Genomic DNA, 18,753 nt, shown 5'->3' on the forward strand with positions numbered 1-18,753 from the left:
GACTTTTCTGTTGACGATGTGTAAAGAAGAAGCGTTACTGTGATCAAACTCGATTACATGCTTAGTTTTTGTACATGCTAAATGAATGTTGCGTTTGGATTAATGAAGAGAAGAATGATTTAGTGTTACTACGTATGACTATGAGACGCACACAAACCTACTCTAGTCCATATGCACATGGCCTATTCTTTTTACTTTTCAATTTTCTTAAAGTAATTAAGGTAGAAATTTATTAAAATACACATATATTACACCCAATTAAAACCTGAATTTTCAGATTTACAGTTGAAAATTTTGAACTCTGGCTTAAATATTTTTAGGCCGGCTCTCTCCATTAGGCCAATTCGTCTTGGAATCAACTATTTTTTCAGATAATCTACATTTGTATGTTTTTTTATCGAGAAACTTACATTAAAAGACACAATTCATCTTTTGTTTACGTTAAAAGATTTCTATAGAAAAAAACACGTTTTTTTACAGCTGGAATATTATAGACGTAAATAATCCTCTACTTGTATAAATACAAGAACATTTCTTTTAAAGATGCAAATATAAAGCAATTAGATTTGTTACAGGTTGCAAATAAATAAATATTTTAAAAATATATTAAACGGTGTATTTTTGGGATAAAACAGATCGAAGAAGATGTGGTGGTAACAAATCCGTGGATAAGAAAGATGGTTATATATGTAGTGTTTCTAACATACAAAAAGTACAAATTTTCTACCACCACAATATTTAGCAATACGATATCCACCACCACCTTCCTGCTCCTCAAATCTTCCACCTCTGTATCCATATCCTCTATCACAGCATCCACCACTACGCATCCACTACTACCACTTCCTCCTCACGTCTTTCACCTCCGTATCCACATCCACCACCATAACATCTACAACCACGATATCCACCACCACATCCTCTTCCTCACATTTTTTACTTCTGTATCCACATCCACCACCACAACATTCACCATCACAGCATCACAAATTCGTGGACAAGAAAAAGTGGTTAGGTATGTATGTTATAGACACATTTGTTATTGTTGTGGACATAATTGTTGTGGTTAGGATATCAAAAAGTACAAATTTTCTAACATATATAATGTAGACGCGATACAGTGAGTAAGTAAAATATAACTAACTTAACTTGATTAACATACATAAAGTACAAAGTTTCCACCACCACAACATTGAGCAACACTACATCAACCACCAACTCCTGCTCTTCAAATCTTCCACCTATGTATTAACATCCTCTGCCACAACACCACCACCGCGAATCCACTACCACCATCTCCTCCTCACGTCTTCCACCTCTGTATCCACATCCACCACCATAACATTCAGCATAACAACATCCACCACCACCTCTTGATCCTCAAATCTTCTACTTCTGTATCCACATCTACCACCACAATATCCACCACCACCACTTCCTCTTCACGCCTTCCACCTCCGTATCCACATCCACCACCATATCCACAACCACGACATCAACAACCACCACCACCTCCTCTTCCTCTTCACGTCTTCCACCTCTGTATCTACATCCACCACCACATCATCCACCATCACGGCATCCACCACCACCATTTCCTCCTCATGTCTTCCACCTACAGATCTTGAAACTAAGATAAGAAAAAATCAGACAAGAAACTAGACTTTCCTTAGAGAATCACAATTGAGAATGGATTGGAGTTTTTGGATTCATGGTGTGACTCACCAATGGCCGAGGCTAATCTTGCGGAGCAGTCTCAGATCGAGTAAAAGCTAGAGGTGGAGACAGAGAGCTTGTACAGAGTGACGGCTCTGACGCTTCACCAAAGACGCCACGACGAATATCGTGTTACAGAGGAGAAAAATCACAGCAAGAGAGATTTGTGTAGTGAAGGTTCAATTTCTATAACATTTGGTGCCAAAATTTGATTTTTAGATCGAGAAGATTGGGAGAAAAGAGAGAAAGGAGAAAGGGGTTAGGATTATCTTTTGGAGCTTTTGTCGATTTAGAAATTTGAATAGATAAGATTACTAGAGAGGTAAAAATAGATTATTTGTTTTAATAAATAAAAATAAAATAGCAGATCTGTTTTATTTAGTTGGAAAGGCTAACGAATCGACAACCCCATCAGTTAGAGACTATCTTGGTAAAATTGCAAAAAGAAAGTGTGTCAACTCAGATTGTGTCCTTTAAGAGTAATTGACAATTCATATTATGTCTCCCAGAGTAATATTTTCTTTTGGACTTTAGCTCGTGAAATCGACTTACTTTCTGGTTACTTCTTTGATTACTGAGTGCTCTCCTTGTTATCCCCTCCCCACTCGTCCTGAGGGTCTGCTAATAACAATTATGTGTGTGGTTAAAACATTGAAGTAAATGTTTAAACACACGAATCTTATTAAATCTAACTGCAATGGAGAAAGAAGTTTCAGTCCTGCTCATGTGTGTGGATAATAAAGGACAAGAAAGTAGAAAGAGACGTCTCTCTACAACTAGTAACTCGAAAGGATCTTCGACATCTACTGTACATTTGCTTTCTGGAAGGATCTTCTTTTGTTTTTGTACGAAAGTTAATAAACACACGAATCTAATTAAATCTAACTGCGATAGTAAAAGACAGTATAACTGTTAAAAAAAAAGAGTCCAAAATTAAAATAACAAATATAAATATTGAAAATAAAATGAAAACATAAGAAGCAATTATAAATAAAGATTCAAAATTTATTAGAAATAAAGATTCAACGCTTAAACAAGAATATCCACTACTGTCAAGCAAGGATCTTCTTTTTATTTTCAATATTTATATTTGTCATTTAAATTTTGGACTCTCTGTTTTTTTAACAGTTATACTGTCTTTTACTACCGCAGTTAGATTTAATTAGATTCGTGTGTTTATTAACTTTTGTACAAAAACAAAAGAAGATCATTCTAGAAGCAAATGTACAGTAGTTGTCTAATATCCTTTTGAGTTACTAGTTGTAGAAGGACGTTTCTTTCTACTCTCTTGTCCTTTATTATCCACACACATGAGCATGGCTGAAACTTCTTTCTCCATTGCAGCTACTTCTCTTCTTATCTTCTTTGTATCTACCTCCATCGCCTTTGTTAGTGTTTCCAACCTCTTGGCCAACCTTTTGAGAGACTGTTCATGATCATACCATTCCTTCAACGGCTTAAAGAAGGGCGATTATGCAAGGGAGTCAACAGCAGATAACTATTCCAGCAAGGCAAAAGCCTAATTTAGCCTCGACCATTGGTGAGTCACACCATGAATCCAGAAACTCCAATCCATTCTCAATCGTGATTCTCTAAGGAAAGTTTAGTTTCTTGTCTGATTTTTTCTTATCTTAGTTTCAAGATCTGTAGGTGGAAGACATGAGGAGGAAATGGTGGTGGTGGACGCCGTGATGGTGGATGATGTGGTGGTGGATGTGGATACAGAGGTGGAAGACGTGAGGAGAAGGTGGTGGTGGTGGTGGATGTCGTGGTTGTGGATGTTATGGTGGTGGATGTGAATACGGAGGTGGAAGGCGTGAGGAGGAAGTGGTGGTGGTGGATGTTGTGGTGGTAGATATAGATACGGAAGTATAAATTTGAGGAGTAGGAGGTGGTGGTGGATGCCGTGTTGCTAAATGTTATGGTGGTGGATATAGATACGAAGGTGGAAGACGTGAAGAGGAGGTGGTGTTAGTGGATGCGCGGTGGTGGTGCTGTGGCAGAGGATGTGAATACATAGGTAGAAGATTTGAAGAGCAGAAGGTGGTGGTTGATGCTGTGTTGCTGAATGTTGTGATGGTGGAAACTTTGTACATTATGTATGTTTATCAAGTTAAATTATTTATATTTTACTTACTCACTGTAACGCGTCAACACTACATATGTTAGAAACTTTGTAATTTTTGATACCCTAACCATAACAATTTTGTCCACAACAATAACAAACGTGTCTATAACATACGTACCTAACCACTTTTTTCTTGTCCACGAATTTTTGATGCCGTGATGGTGAATGCTGTAGTGGTGGATGTGGATACGGAGGTAGAAAATGTAAGGAAGAGAAGGTGGTGGTGGATGTCGTGGTTGTGGATGTTATGGTGGTGGATGTGGATACAGAGGTGGAAGACATGAAGAGGAGGTGGTGGTAGTGGATGAGTGGTGGTGGATGCCGTGATAGAGGATATGGATACAGAGGTGGAAGATTTGAGGAGCAGGAAGGTGGTGGTGGATACCGTATTGCTGAATATTGTGGTGGTGGAAAATTTGTACTTTATGTATGTTAGAAACACTACATATCTAACCACCTTTTCTTATCCACGGATTTGTGACCATCACATCTTTTTGATCTGTTTTATCCCAAAACGCACCATTTAATATATTTTTAAAATAATTATTTATTTGCAACTAGTAACAAATCTAGTTGCTTTATATTAGCATCTTTAAAAGAAATGTTCTTGTATTTACACAAACAGAGGGTTATTTACGTACACAATATTCCAGTTGTCAAGAAAAAGTGTCTCTTTTACACAAAATGTCTTTTAACGTAAGTAAAAGATGAATTGTGTCTTTTAATGTAAGTTTCTCTTAGTTAAAGGCTATCTTGGTAAAATTGCAAGAAGAAAGTGTGTCAACTCAGATTGTGTCCTTTAGAGTAATTGACAATTCATTTTGTGTCTCCGAGAGTAATATTTTCTTTTTTATCAGCCATGTTAGACTTTAGCTCGTGGAATTGACTTACTTTCTGGTTACTTCTTTGATTCCTGAGTGCTCTCCTTGTTATCCCCTCCCCACTCGTCCTGAGGGTCTGTTAATAACAGTTATGTGTGTGGTTAAAACATTGACGTAAGTATTTAAACACATGAATCTTATTAAATCTAACTGCAATGGAGAAAAAAAGTTCCAGCCCTGCTCATGCGTGTGAATAATAAAGGACAAGAGAGTAGAAAAAGATGTCTCACTACAACTAGTAACTCGAAAAGATCTTCGAAAGCTACTGTACATTTGCTTTCTGAAATGATCTTTTTGTTTTTGTACGAAAGTTAACTAACACACGAATCTAATTAAATCTCACTGCGGTAGTAAAATACAATATAATTGTTAAAAAAAGAGTCCAAAATTTATTTTCAATATTCATATTTGTCATTTAAATTTTGGACTCTTTTTTTTAACAAGTTATACTGTCTTTTACTACCACAGTTATATTTAATTAGATTCATGTGTTTATTAACTTTTGTATAAAAGCAAAAGAAAATCCTTCCAAAAGCAAATGTATAGTAGCTGTTGAAGATCTTTTCGAATTACTAGTTATAGAGAGACGTCTGTTTCTACTCTCTTGTCCTTTATTATCCACATACATGAGTAGATGAAACTTCTTTCTCCATTGCAGCTACTTCTCTTCTCATCTTCTTTGCCTCTACCTCCATTGCCTTTGTTAGTATTTCCAACCTCTTCTTTGTCTCTACCTCCATTGCCTTTGTTAGTATTTCCAACCTCTTGGCCAACCTTTTGAGAGACAGTTCATGATCATACCATTTCTTCAACGGTTTAAAGAAGGGCGATGATTATGCAGGGGAATCAACAGCAGAGAACTATTCCAGCAAGGCAAAAGCCTAAACAAGACAAGATGGCGAAGCAAATGTCTTGTTGTTTTTACCAGTAAAGGTTAAGAGAAGCGTTTTACATACAATTAAATAATTAAAAAAGGTCTGTTTTACATAACAAAATTGAACACTTGTTTTCAGAGATTTTGTTTCATAGCATTGATGATTTCCCAACCAAGCTCTAAATCTGCAACAGACCAGTTGCAACACAAGAACTTAACTTCACTACAGCTACTTATCCCTCTTCTATGAACACACTCCTCTTTCAGACACAAAGAGCCCTTGAAAGATCCAACCTGCAAACAGGTCTCAGATTCATGGATCTCAGCATAAGACACAGTCTCCGAGATCTTTTTCGACAACAGTTTGATCAGACCAACACCATCTGTTTCTCCCTTAACTTTAACAGGACAACAATAAGCCAAAGAAACAATATGGTCCTCCTCACGTAATGCCTCAGAGACTTCATCTTGGTGAACAATCTTTGCCTTTTTGCTCTTCTCTATTACCAAAACCCCATCAGAGGTTCTCTGGTCTGTAACACGGAGCTGAGCAGAGGAGTTTGAGAATCTGAAGTTTGGGTTAGAGCAGCTTTTGAGGAACATATCAGAAGCGTTTGCTTTTATAAAAGCGGTTGAAGCGACTGAAACTGTTTCACCATTGGCAGGGACGAAACAGGGGATGTCAAGCTCTGAGGTTATCTTATCCTTGAGAGACATCATGCTAGGTTTTTCCCCGTGCACGAGTACAACGTTCTTTGGGGATAGAAACTTTGTGAGATCCATTATTCCTTTTGCATCTGTGTGAGGACTGAAAGCCACTTGATGTATCTGATAAAAAATAACATCAAGACTTTTAAGTTTATGGTCTACTGTTTGAATAAGATTTAGGAAGAAAGAGCAGACAGACCTTGCATCGGACATCAACCTTGGTGCCATTGTAGAGATCAACCGTTGTCGGTTTACCAGACATCAGTTTGTGACCAACGGTACCAGCCACAGAGTATCTGTAGGGAAGAAATGAGAAACAAGTGTGCCTTAGATGCTAAGAAAAAAATAACATAAAATGCTAAGAAAATGGAACACTTACCCGGGCAGAGCAACGAGATTAAGGGGTGAAGGAGCCCAATGCTTGAACACTTCCAGTGAGAATCCGGCACAGAGCATACCGGGTGTGGCAAAGAGAACACATGGCCCAGGAGCATGTATAAGAGATCGATCGAAATCTTTAACTGCAGAGTAGTTACAAAACAAGCAAAGACAAATAACTGAGAACAATAAAAGAACGCAATTGATCATGTAAAGAGCAAGTAGATTCCAAAGGTCCGATATTTTCAGCACAGCATAGTTTAACTTCTTTTTATCATTGAATTTTTTTTCAACGTTCCAGGTTAGTCAGCATACCATTCTTAAAATCAAATGGGTTATGCGCAACATGCTTTTCTTTAACGTTCTGGCTTGTCCAGCTGATGAGCATTTTGTAATACATGTTTGCTTGGATGGTCAGACCTGTAAACATGCAATTTTGTCAATTTTAAAAGAAATTAGAACTATGCTGAGCTTATTAATCTGCAGAAACTATTTCAAATCAGGAATGGTGGTGATTTGACAGACCTGACGAGAAGTATATTGGAACCTTTATATTCATGCGCTCCCAGTAATCATCGAGCAGCATGCATAGTTCCTGAACAAGGAAACGCAGTTGTAAACGAGACAGCAGAGAAGTACAGTAACAAGAATTTTTGTTCTAAGAAAGGGATAAAACAATCAAAGAGAGCCAAAACATACCTGAGCCCTTCCAAGAGCAAATGAAGGAATCAGAGCTTTCCCTCCGCCAGCAACACATTTATGAACCTGGAAGATTTTTCTCAGATATTAGACCATTACCAAACGAAAGCCGAAGCCCCCTAAACGAGTAGTTTAGTACATTGGTGAAGGAACAAAGACAACAATGCTATCATCAAGCAGACATACAGCTTGAAGAAACTCTCTCTCCCGGGGATATTTTGAGCCGCGAGTGGTAGTTGCATATGTGGACCTAAACACACATTTTCAAACAAAAAAAAATCAAATATAGTTTCTAATCAATACCACTGAACATGATTGTGATAGTTTTCCATACTCTGATATGAGAAGATCCAACTGGAGCCTGTCGATTTTCGCTGCTCCAAGATGTCTATCTGTAGTCATATTGTAATCTCCGGTGTACACAATCGCAGCATCTCCCACCTTCGCATAAACCATCACTGCTCCAAGGACCTAATGACAATTACAAGAGAGAAAACTATGAATATAAAAAAAAACATAGGACGAAGTCCAAAGTAGCTCTCTGAATGAGTTTCTTACATGCCCTGCATAATAGGCACGGATTTGAAGGTCTTGATCAACTTGAATCGTCTGCTTCAAGTCCAATGGAATTACTAACAGAAGGAAGCCAAGTTATAGACACTGCAACATTCACCAAAGATAAAGATGGAATCCAATAATAATAATCAAAGCACCTTTGTTCATGCAAGTAGCGATATGGGCGGAAGTGAAAAGCTCCTCCTCGCCTCTTCTATCCACCATAATCCTCCTATAGTCCTCAAGCATCAACGGAGACAAAGCCTTCGTGGGATACTACAAAAGAGACAAACCAGAGTTAAGAAAAAAAAACTCAATTAGACATTTCATCGAACACCTTGAGTACACAAAAAAAAAAAAAAACTCACCGACATGTAAACAGGACCATTGTACCCACAGACCTCCGTGAAGTAAGGAAGCGCTCCGACATGATCCATATGACTATTCAAAACACAAACAAAATTAGAAACCCATACGATCCCAGAGTAATAAAGGAGACAACTTTAAGGGGTTATAGAGATGGATATCATACAAGTGAGTGATGATGACACAAGAGATGGTTTTGTCGAAATCACCGGACTTGGAGAGGATGGAGAAGTCTGGGTACCGGTTGTGGTCGTCGCAGCCCATGTGCATCCCGCAGTCGAACATTATCTTTTTGTTATTGATCGTTACTACTACACAGCTCTTCCCTATCTCTTGTCCAGCACCTGCAACGAAAGACAGACGCTGTTGATACTTTTAATAGCGAAATCGTGAAATTTTGATGAAGAAGGGGGAAGTGTTACCGAGTACGAGGCAATCGATCGCCATAGAAGTCGTTACGTTACGGAAGGAAAAGAAAAAATAAATTAAAAAGACAGGAGAAGAAACAAGTTTCGGTCGACGAGGTTGCGAATGGCGGCAACGGGCAAACGGTCAAATTGTCCTTCCATGTTTTATAGCTTAAAATGGACCCAAAAAGTAGCGTAAAGCCCACTAATAACAACACAAACTTTTTTTTTTTCGATTAGTTCAATACTTCTAATTGTTTTAGGGATAACTAGGAAAATACCCTATGTTTTCAGATTTGAAAAATATATTAATTTAATTTGTTTTTTGAAAATTACACTTGTCAAATATGTAAAAAGACATTTGACCACAACTGAAGAAGCCTGACTATAGGTCTCGAATGATAGTGCATCTCGGTACGGAGTCAGGATCAAAGATTTACCATCTATATGACCAATTTACACGAAAGGTGATTGTAAGTAGAGACGTTATCTTTGATGAGACAAAAGGGTGAAACTGGAACAAACAGTGGCGGAACTAGGTAAGGAGGAGGTGGGGCAGCTGCCCCCCATGATATTTTTTTCTTTTGTGTAATTTGGTTTAGAAATTTTATAATGCCCTGAATGAAAATTTAAACTTATATATGTATTACTAGTGTTTTGTTGTTTTGCCCCGGGTAGAGATTCATCCTAGATCCGCCATTGGGAACAAAGATGATGCAGAGATACGTGTTGATACAAGATTTGTGATTACACCTAGTATATTCGGAAACCATGGTGTAAACGAAGACGAAGGAAGAAGCTTCTCCTCAAATAATACCATCAAAAACAGAGAAGAAGAAAAAAAGATATGTGATACTGAAGATAGTATCAACTCTGCACTACGTCAAAGTGAATTTGAAACTAATAGTGAAGATCAACAAGACATTCTGAGAAGATCAGAGAAGCAAACAATGCGGTTTAAATATCTTGATGACTAAATCTTATTGATTGAAGAAGTTGTATAAGAAATAATACTCTTTCTTAATAACGAGCCAAGAAACTTTAGAGAAGCTAAAGACTTGGAAGAATGGAGAAGGGCTTGTGAAGAGGAGATTGAGTATATCATCAAGAATAAGACATGGGAGTTAGTTGATCTTCCTTATGGAGCAAAGCCAATAGGCTTAAAATCGGTATTCAAGATTAAACGGAACTCAAATAGAACTATTAATAAGTACAAAGCAAGACTAGTAGTCAAAGGATATGTGCAGCAACATGGGATCGATTTCGACAAGGTGTTCGCTCCGGTTGCTCGCCTTGAGACCATATGGTTACTAATCAGCCTAGCTGCGACTAATGGACGGGAGGTCCATCATCTCAACGTTAAAACCTAATATGTATCACTAGAGGGTTTATAGACAAGGGATGTGAAAACAAAGTTTACAAACTTAATAAGCTATATACAGACTGAGACAAAGCACCAAGGGCTTGGAACAACAAACTCAGTCAGATACTTATGGAGCTTGGGTTTGTTAAATGTTCAAAGGAGCCATCAGTTTACCGGAAGATGGTGAAAGGAGAACTTCTTGTTGTGGTTGTATATGTTGATGATCTGTTTGTAACTGGTACAAACAAAAGGCTCATCGATGAGTTTAAGAAGAAATGGTGTGCAAGTTTGACATGAGTGATCTTGGCAAACTAACAAAAATGTATTTTCTTACGTATATTTTTATTAAATTAGTTGAATTTATCTTAATATAGATAATTAATTATGACAGATAGGTGATTACAAACAAACAAAAAAAAAGAGATAACAACAAATGATATTTGGAGTTAATCCAAAGAGTTAATCCAAATATATTTCCTTTGCTATCATACTTTACAAAATATACTACTACTTACCTGAGGCTTACAACGCGGTGATAAATATAAACAAAAAATATAAGTGGAACTATATATACATATATCTATATGTGTGTGTGTGTTTATAGTCCCTTCCTCGAAGAAAGTATCAAACCCTAAATTGAAAGAGAGTTTCTGAAAGTCATGGGGAACGACAATGGTAAGATGACTTACTCTTTCGAGATAGACAAGTTCTCCCAAAGGACTACTGTATTTTCGACTCCTATATTCTCAACCGGATCCTGCAACTGGTAAAAAACAAGAATTTAAATTTAGATACTTTCTGCACATGTTTTTTTTGTGAACTACATTCTACACATTTTACTGACTAAATTAAACTAACTTTTGTTTTATTTTTCTAGGTATGTTAACTTATATCCCAAGGGAGATATGAATACTAGTAAAAATATGTCTCTGTGGCTAAGAGTTCCAGATCCTCTCTTACGGCCTTTGTCTTGGTCGAGACGGACGTCGTTTCGCTTCGTCATTGTCAACCCATCAAACGTTAACAGTTCCCGAACCCTCAGTAATTCGTCTTTTTAAAGCCCTCCTTTTAATTTCACTAACATGAAAAGATAATATATATTTTTCTTTTAAAAAACTTTTTATTTCAGTATGATTTTTTTTTTAATTTTGTTCATTTCTCCATATATCCACAGTATCTGCTAACTACATCTTTAACAAGGTAATGCATAGCGGGGGTTTTAGAACGGACTTGAGCCTTTCCAAACTTCAAGAGAAAAAAATAGAGCAACTCATTGAAGATGGTCTAAGAAAAGTGGTCTTAGTACCGCTGCGGACTCAGCTTTTTGTGGCTCCACCTCTTTCCTCGTACCTGCAGAAGAGGTAGATGGGATTATGGTCGACAAAAAGACCGTTTTGTTCGAAGAATCAATTCGAATTCCTTTCACATCTCATGGTATGTTGGTTCTGTTTCATCACACCATACAATCTCTTATCTGTTTTTCTATGAATGTAGAATGTGTGTGTGTTGTTCTCTTCTTTCTCTAGACTGAGGCAATGCCCCTTTTTTTTAACAGAAGTTTTGACCAGTTTGGATATAATGATCATCTATACTCAAACCAAGGATTGTATGGTCTAAATTTTATATGAGCCGCTCAATTTAACGTCATACATAGGTTTTGTTGTACCTATGTATGAGTTTTATAATTCATATATTGTGCCTAATTGTCCGCAATAACGTTACGTCACTATGGAGATGGTTGGTGAACATCTAGGTAAAATGTTCTAACTAATTCTTTTGTTCATTTAAATTTTGAAAAGAAAACCGTCTGCTTTTAAGAGTACAACCAGATTTTTTGAACAAAAAAACACATGATACAAGAAATATAATTCGAAATCCAAACTCAAACGGTGTTAGCAATAGATTTAGTTTTGAACATATACACACAAAGAAAACAGATACAAAGAAAAATTGGAGAAAATGGTTTAGTCTAAAACTTTTTCACTGGTCAATTTTCATACATCTCTCTTTATAAGATCCAAAATCGCAAAGTAAAATCATCTTGATAACATAACCCAAACAGATATAAAATTGAAAATAAAATAAAATTCGTATAGTTCTTCTGGTTAGTAATTTTATAAAAAATAGAAGAGATTTATTAATTTATTTTAAAACTAATTATCAACATATACCTTACCATATATGTTATTAGTAGCTTCAGAAGAGAAACATGAATAAAATTAGATCACTTAGAACAAATATGAAAACACTAGAAATATGGTGTTGTCAACTACCTTTAGACCTAATATATATATATATATATATTGTCTTTCATGCTCTATTTTTTCAGACATTTCCATGTTTATTAGTTTTAAATTATGTAGAACTATTAAAAATACATGTTAAATATGATGTAAAATATTTATTAAACTCAATCCGCGCGTAGCACGGACAAAGAATCTAGTTTATTAATAAAATTGTATAACTAAAACTAATGTTTTTACAAATATTATTATTATTATTATTATTAAATAAATATAAATTATGTTTACATATAAAATTTAATAAAATCATATAAAATATAAGTAAAAATTAATAAAATATAAGTAAAAATTATATAAAATTTAAGCAAAATATTTTTTTTAATGTGTGATTTTGTATTAACAATTGATTTTAGTAAATTATGATTGATTATGGTGAAAATGTTGGTGATAATATTAATAAGTATTGCTATACAATTAATGATTATTAGGAAAAATGTAAAAATATGTTGTTAAAAATTTGCTTAGGACATCTAAACATGTTAGATCGGCACTGGTCTCCCCGAATGTCTTGTAGTATATATAGATTCATCACGAACGATGATCTTTGGTAGAATGTTGTAGAGGATACCTAAAACAAACTTAATAAAAAGCTCCCCCAACAATCGAAGACATTGAGCAGGGGGGAGTTTCTTGGTTATACAAACATAACCAAAGACAACTACGAAAACAAGGATGATGACTAAGGCAGTACGGCCGCTGGCTCCCCTTCTGTGGCCCTGCCTCTTTCCTCGTAGCTGCAGAAGAGGGAGTTCGGATTTTGGTCGACAATAATGCCGCTTTGTTTGAAGAAGCAGCTCGCCTCAGTCTCTCCGAATTGCTTGTAGTATAGGTTCATCGCGAACGATGATCTTTGGTACAGTGTTAAATGTTTTGATCATTATTGCTTCTTTTATTTATTTTTTCTGCTTTTTTGCTTGGTGATTTTAGGATCACAGTGTTAAATGGTGTTTAGAACCGCTAATTATTCATTTAATCAAGCTTCGTTCATATTTTACTATAATTGCAAGTATAAGTGTGTTGGGGACGATGGTTTTCTAAGTAAGTTAGTAATTGACAATATTTCTTTCAAGTAATGAATTTATCTATGCCTACATGTGCTGTATCAACCCTTATCACTTGTTACAGTAATGTTGTTAGTTTTGTTACATGAACTTTTTTGTTGTCCTTTCAACTTCAAACGGAAACCCACGCCTCCCTGATTCTTTGCACTATGTTGATCCATCAAATGTCTAGCTACCAGAGAGTGAGGATTCATTGTTAGCAGTGACTCTGACGAAAAACTGATAATGTTATCTTTTTTTTTTTCTTTTGTATACAGGTAATAGTGGATCTTGGAGAAGTGTTGCAGTTCTATGACTCAGATAAACGCTAGGGATTCGGAGGTAATTGTGGATCTGGAAGAAGTGTTGGCAGTCTGATTCCGGAACCTGATTGCTATGTTATTCAAATACCCAACTTGAACCTTATCTAATATCCGAATCCGCAGGTTTACCCGAAAACATGAAAAAAAATGTGAAAAAGCACGAAAAAATAATAGATTGTGCAAATGGATATGGGAATGCCAATGTCTACTAAGGCGGATCCACTAAAGGCCCATTATCTTTTAAAAATGGATATCGGAATGCCCAATGTTTTTGGTTATGAGGAAGAAAAGCGAACTCTCATCATCCATACATAAATCGTGAAGAGCCTGAGAGACTTTTGTAGTTGACCGGATCATTGCTCCTCCTCACTTTCTCCGGCCGTCGAGATATCGCTGTCTCTTTCTTCACCGATTGTCTGTAACTCCATCCTCTCTCCTCCGATCTTCCAAATCCCAACAATTCTCCATCTACGAGCTCTTTTGGTTTAACAGAGTTTTTCGTCTCAGTGCAGTGACGAAATGGCTGCTCGTATCTGGATCTTCGCCGTCGTCGTCGTCTTAGCTATATCCTTATCTCTTCCTTCATCTTCCGCCTCCCCTCAGGATCTACAGATCGTAAATGCCGAGCGAAGGGTATCTCTCTCTCTCCTTTACTCAATCGATCCGTTTAAACTTTCTTACCGAACCTCAAGTTGATGAATGTTCTGTCGGGCATTACCGATTCTCCGATCTATATAATCCTCAAAGTAAATGTTCTGATTCTAAAATGCTCCCTCCCCCCTTTGCGTTGGTTTGTTTTCCTCTGCAGATTGATTTAAGCTCACACATCGTGAAGGCCTTCTTGACCCTTAAGGTATCTCTCTCTCTCTCTCTTCAAAAGGTCATTCTTTTTTTTGATAGTACACACTTAAAGGTTGGAACTTTATGACTCAAATTTAAAACCCTTTTGTTATTTCATTTAAATTTAGTTCCTTGTAGTGAAAAGTTCAAAACTTGTTGGCTTTGATTTTGCTGTGAAGTGTCAATACTACATTTCTTATCTGAATTGTGTTCTTTAGGTCGAAAATATTGGGAAAGATCCTGCTCTAGATATGCTTCTTGCTTTCCCACCTACCCAGATTAAGCATTTGGCTATGGTCCAAGCCCTAGCAATCACAGGCAAGAAGAAGAAGAAAACCTACTTGCCTCTAGACGTCAAACCAACTGAACAACCTGACGCACCAAACGACACCGGTTACTTCCTCGTTACCTTTGCCACCCCCTTAACCCCAGGAGAAACCGTTACACTCGAGGTGCTATACATACTAACTCATTCCCTGGAGCCTTTCCCATCAGAGATAACACAGGCAGAAGCTCAGCTGGTTTACTACCGCGACAGTGCGGTGATACTCTCACCTTATCATATCAAGCAACAGACGAGTTTTTTCAAGACTCCTAGTACGAGAGTAGAGTCTTTCACCAGCGTTGACCCTGCGAACCGTGCTGGAAAAGAGATCAAATACGGACCGTACGAGGATCGTGCTCCGTACTCTTACGCACCTGTTATCGTTCACTTTGAGAATAACAGTCCGTTTGCTGTTGTTGAGGAGCTTGTGCGTGAGATTGAGATTTCTCACTGGGGTAGCCTTCAGATAACGGAGAATTATAAGTTGACTCATGGGGGAGCTCGTCATAAGGGCGTCTTCTCAAGGTATGTAATAGGTCCTAATAGCTTATTGTATGACATTCTTCTGACGTTTTTGAGTTTTGGGCAGGGTTGACTATCAGTCTAGACGTTCCATCAGTGGATCATCCTCTTTCAATGCGCTCCTTGCAGTGCTTCCTCCCAGAGTTAACTCTGTTTACTACAGGGATGACATTGGAAACATCTCAACTTCGCATTTGCGTCCAGGCTTTAAGAAGGTATGGTTTGGTTATCTATCCTCTTCTCTTGATCTCTGGCCATTTAGGCAGTAATGTTTACATCAAATTCAAAAATGGTCTTTGCAGTCAGAACTTGAATTTGAACCGAGATACCCGTTATTTGGAGGGTGGAGAGCAACATTTATCATCGGCTATCGAGTTCCGTTGGAGGACTATCTCTTTGAATCACCTGATGGCAGACGTTACTTGAACTTTACCTTTGGCTGCCCCCTCGTTGAAACTATAGTTAACAAGTTGACTCTCAAAGTGAGTTTAGTTAATCATTCTCTCTTGTTAGCAATCACTCCCTAACACAGGAAGATTCATGTTTTCAGGTCGTGCTTCCTGAAGGATCAAAGGACCCTTCTGCTGTTTTGCCCTTCACAGTCAATCAAGACTTACAGGTCAAATACTCATACCTTGACATCGTGGGAAGAACCGTGGTTGTGTTGCAAAAGGATAATGTAGTTCCCACTCACAACGTACCCTTCCAGGTAAACTTTATACCTTCAACCTTAGTTTCTGTACTAGCCTAGATTTGATCTTGATGATGAACCAGAACCAACTGATTAATGTTATGTGACGTCTTTTGGCAGGTGTACTATACGTTCAAACCAATATACATGCTTGCGGAACCGTTCATGCTTGTATCGGCATTCTTCTTCGTCTTTGTGGCTTCTCTTGCTTATGTACACATCGATCTCAATATCGCCAAGAAGTAGAAATCTCATAGACAAGTTCATTTTTATATAGACTCCTAAAAGATGTAGTAGACCCCTTTATAATACTACTTTTTTTTTGGTTAAAAACAAATAATTATGTAGTTGCTGTTGACTTTCCTAGTTGTGTATCTTTGCCGCTCTTTGTTTCTAATGAAGTGAACTGTTGGAGATAGATAGTATTGTTGTTGAGAGTTAATCAAGGACATTTCAACTGCTATTGAGAGATAAACGCTCGGTCTTGGTACAGAACAAAGTAATGAATCTCTCAATGTTGGAAAGCAACCTCCTCCTGTCCATGGCAGGCAATGTAATCGTTCATCTACACATTGTTTATATTCATTCAATTGAATAAATGTTATTAAAAAGAAAAACAGGAGATAATCTTATGCTTCGTAAGGAAAAATAGTTACAAAAAGCTTATATTTTTTTGTGCTGGACACTGCATGTAAATACAGTTAAACAGTGTTCTCCTACATATATTTTTTTTTCCTGCAGATCTGAAAGATTATTAACAGAAAAAGATTATTCAAAAAGCAAAAAACATGTATTCCAAAAAAACAATAATTAGGAGACGCATGCTTTCTATCTTCGGGGAGTAAAATTTACGCAATGTCAGACAGAGAGAATCCTTTATCAATCATAATCCAACACGCAAAATCACCGAGACGCTTAACAAGTACCAAACGTCTGTTGCGTTTCAAGAAGAACACATTGTCACTTTTTTAAGACAAGTAATAAAAGATACTAGTGCTAAGTTGGTCTCTCTAAACGCCAATATATACTTTTGAGACATGTTTTTTTTTTTTTTTAAAAAAGAACAGATTTGTTTGGATTCGTTTATAACATTCCACAAAACAGTCCATCTTGCAAAGGGATTCTAACATTCCACAGAACTGACCATCTTGCAAAGCAAATTATAATACAAGAAGATGCCGAATTCGATAGGCACATGATAATAAAAACACAGGTAGCTTGATTGCCAACAAGTTACAGAGAAAAATTGCCGAAGTAGAACAAAATGCATAATAAAGCTATAAGAACATAAAAATTACATGAAGAAAAAAGAAAAAAAGTGATAAAGCTACAAACACTGAATCCTCCTCCTAATCTTCATCTTCTCCAAACCTTCCACCATCACACATTCTTCTTAGGCCTTCCTCTTCCTCTCTTCTTCGGCATCCCATCAGAACCAACTCCACCGTTATCACTCCTCACCGCCTCACCATCTCTCTTCCCCGAACCACCACTCGACCACCCATCAAAGCTAATCGGCACACCACGAGACGAACCCGCCCCGTTAACATTATTAGGACCAGGCTCTGTCGGAGTAGTAACACCACCGAACACCGGAGGCATCCAGTCGGGAAACTTGGTCGCATCTCCTTTACCTCCGACAAACCCCATCGGGAAAAAACCCCAACAGCAGTAATACTCGTCCCTCCCAGGCACCAAAGGAGGCAACTGAGGAACACTCGCGGCGTGAAACGCGCGTTGGCAGTTCTGGCAACGAATGCAATACTCCTGATAAACCCTAGGGTACTCGTGTAGCGCGTAACAGTAAGGACACGCCGTCCAAAACGTGCTCATCCTCTCGCTCGTGCCTCTCTTCTTCTTATTCAGATTCAGATCCACCTTTGTGAAGATGAGATCGAACTGCGACTTCTTCGACGCCGTCGACAGCACCTCCCACGCGTCGGCCACGAGGCGGAACGCCTGGTCGGCGTAAGGGAGGCGGTTCTTGTCGGGGTGGAGGAGGAGCGCGAGGCGGCGGTACTGTTTCTTGATCAGATCGGAGTCGGCGGGGGACTGGTTCGGGTCCTCGATCTGGAGGATCTTGTACCAGTTCGGCTGGTTGCTGTTGATGCGATTCTCCGAGGAGGAGGCGAGGAGGACGTCGACGACGGCGAGGATTTGATCCGTGCCTTCGAGGAGAGGCTCGGTCTCCTGTGCTAGGATGGCGAACTCTTTTGAGCCGTTTAGATCTCGGGATTCGAGGAGCTTTTCGGAGATTCCGAGGAGGCGCTCGGCTTCGGAGCGGTTAGTGTTTTCTCCCATGGCTTATCGGTTAGTTATGGCTACGGCGGAGAAATGGAGGAAGCAGATCTCTTCTTTGTTGTTGAGAAGACGATGAGGGGAGGAAGGAAGGAAGGAAGGAAGCTCTCATTGGTGGATTGGTTCTTGTGGGTTAAATGGAAAACAAGTTACATTGGAATAAACGTAAATCAACAAAATGAGAAATAATCTTACATTTTTAACTTTTAAATTTTTCCACTATGTAATAAAATTTTATTAAATATTTCCTTGTGTAAGAAAATTTAAGAAGTTTTGTCGGAGTAATTTGTTTTTTTGAAAAAACGGAAAAATTTTTAAACTGTAGAAAAAAAATGG

The 18,753-nt window shown here is 37.7% G+C and overlaps 4 protein-coding genes across 7 annotated transcripts; 2 read left to right on the forward strand and 2 right to left on the reverse strand.

Annotated features, from left to right (window-relative positions):
* Positions 1-5,621: 5,621 nt before the first annotated feature.
* On the reverse strand, positions 5,622-8,886 carry LOC108811459 (cleavage and polyadenylation specificity factor subunit 3-II). Its single transcript, XM_018583504.2, has 13 exons — positions 8,728-8,886; positions 8,472-8,649; positions 8,308-8,380; positions 8,098-8,215; positions 7,943-8,016; positions 7,719-7,855; positions 7,571-7,634; positions 7,385-7,450; positions 7,211-7,280; positions 7,001-7,105; positions 6,687-6,828; positions 6,507-6,603; positions 5,622-6,427 (listed from the first exon to the last, which is right to left on the reverse strand). The coding sequence occupies exons 1-13, from the start codon at positions 8,750-8,752 to the stop codon at positions 5,735-5,737; spliced, it is 1,842 nt and encodes a 613-aa protein (XP_018439006.1). The 5' UTR covers positions 8,753-8,886; the 3' UTR covers positions 5,622-5,734.
* A 1,712-nt stretch (positions 8,887-10,598) lies between these two features.
* Positions 10,599-11,642, forward strand: LOC130496330 (MATH domain and coiled-coil domain-containing protein At2g42480-like). Its single transcript, XM_056988317.1, has 3 exons — positions 10,599-10,841; positions 10,953-11,116; positions 11,250-11,642. Exons 1-3 carry the CDS (start codon positions 10,735-10,737, stop codon positions 11,438-11,440), a joined length of 462 nt encoding a protein of 153 aa, XP_056844297.1. The 5' UTR covers positions 10,599-10,734; the 3' UTR covers positions 11,441-11,642.
* A 2,354-nt stretch (positions 11,643-13,996) lies between these two features.
* Positions 13,997-16,537, forward strand: LOC108813253 (dolichyl-diphosphooligosaccharide--protein glycosyltransferase subunit 1B). Of its 4 annotated transcripts, none has more exons than XM_018585750.2 (8): positions 13,997-14,155; positions 14,254-14,374; positions 14,550-14,594; positions 14,800-15,431; positions 15,496-15,643; positions 15,731-15,910; positions 15,979-16,137; positions 16,240-16,537. In XM_018585750.2, exons 2-8 carry the CDS (start codon positions 14,261-14,263, stop codon positions 16,363-16,365), a joined length of 1,404 nt encoding a protein of 467 aa, XP_018441252.1. In that variant the 5' UTR covers positions 13,997-14,155; positions 14,254-14,260; the 3' UTR covers positions 16,366-16,537. The 4 variants fall into 4 exon arrangements, with proteins under 4 accessions (XP_018441252.1, XP_018441253.1, XP_018441254.1 ...); XM_018585751.2 differs by having other exon boundaries at positions 14,003-14,155; positions 14,249-14,374; XM_018585752.2 differs by having other exon boundaries at positions 14,023-14,159.
* Positions 16,538-17,227: 690 nt separating this feature from the next.
* Positions 17,228-18,546, reverse strand: LOC108805714 (uncharacterized). The gene has a single exon (XM_018577647.2). The coding sequence runs from the start codon at positions 18,418-18,420 to the stop codon at positions 17,500-17,502; it is 921 nt and encodes a 306-aa protein (XP_018433149.1). The 5' UTR covers positions 18,421-18,546; the 3' UTR covers positions 17,228-17,499.
* Positions 18,547-18,753: the final 207 nt, after the last annotated feature.

The sequence above is a fragment of the Raphanus sativus genome, chromosome 6 (assembly GCF_000801105.2).
Source record: "Raphanus sativus cultivar WK10039 chromosome 6, ASM80110v3, whole genome shotgun sequence".
NCBI classification, from domain to species: domain Eukaryota; kingdom Viridiplantae; phylum Streptophyta; class Magnoliopsida; order Brassicales; family Brassicaceae; genus Raphanus; species Raphanus sativus.

Coding starts and splice junctions, on each gene's coding strand:
- LOC108805714 (XM_018577647.2), bottom strand. CDS start 18,420: ATGGGAGAAAACACTAACCGCTCCGAAGCCGAGCGCCTCCTCGGAATC.
- LOC108813253 (XM_018585750.2), top strand. CDS start 14,261: ATGGCTGCTCGTATCTGGATCTTCGCCGTCGTCGTCGTCTTAGCTATA. Junction 14,375..14,549: donor TCGTAAATGCCGAGCGAAGG/GTATCTCTCTCT, acceptor TTTCCTCTGCAG/ATTGATTTAAGCTCACACAT. Junction 14,595..14,799: donor AGGCCTTCTTGACCCTTAAG/GTATCTCTCTCT, acceptor TGTGTTCTTTAG/GTCGAAAATATTGGGAAAGA.
- LOC108811459 (XM_018583504.2), bottom strand. CDS start 8,752: ATGGCGATCGATTGCCTCGTACTCG. Junction 8,216..8,307: donor ATGGTCCTGTTTACATGTCG/GTGAGTTTTTTT, acceptor TCTCTTTTGTAG/TATCCCACGAAGGCTTTGTC. Junction 7,106..7,210: donor TCCAATATACTTCTCGTCAG/GTCTGTCAAATC, acceptor GCATGTTTACAG/GTCTGACCATCCAAGCAAAC.
- LOC130496330 (XM_056988317.1), top strand. CDS start 10,735: ATGGGGAACGACAATGGTAAGATGACTTACTCTTTCGAGATAGACAAG. Junction 10,842..10,952: donor TCAACCGGATCCTGCAACTG/GTAAAAAACAAG, acceptor TTATTTTTCTAG/GTATGTTAACTTATATCCCA. Junction 11,117..11,249: donor TAACAGTTCCCGAACCCTCA/GTAATTCGTCTT, acceptor ATATATCCACAG/TATCTGCTAACTACATCTTT.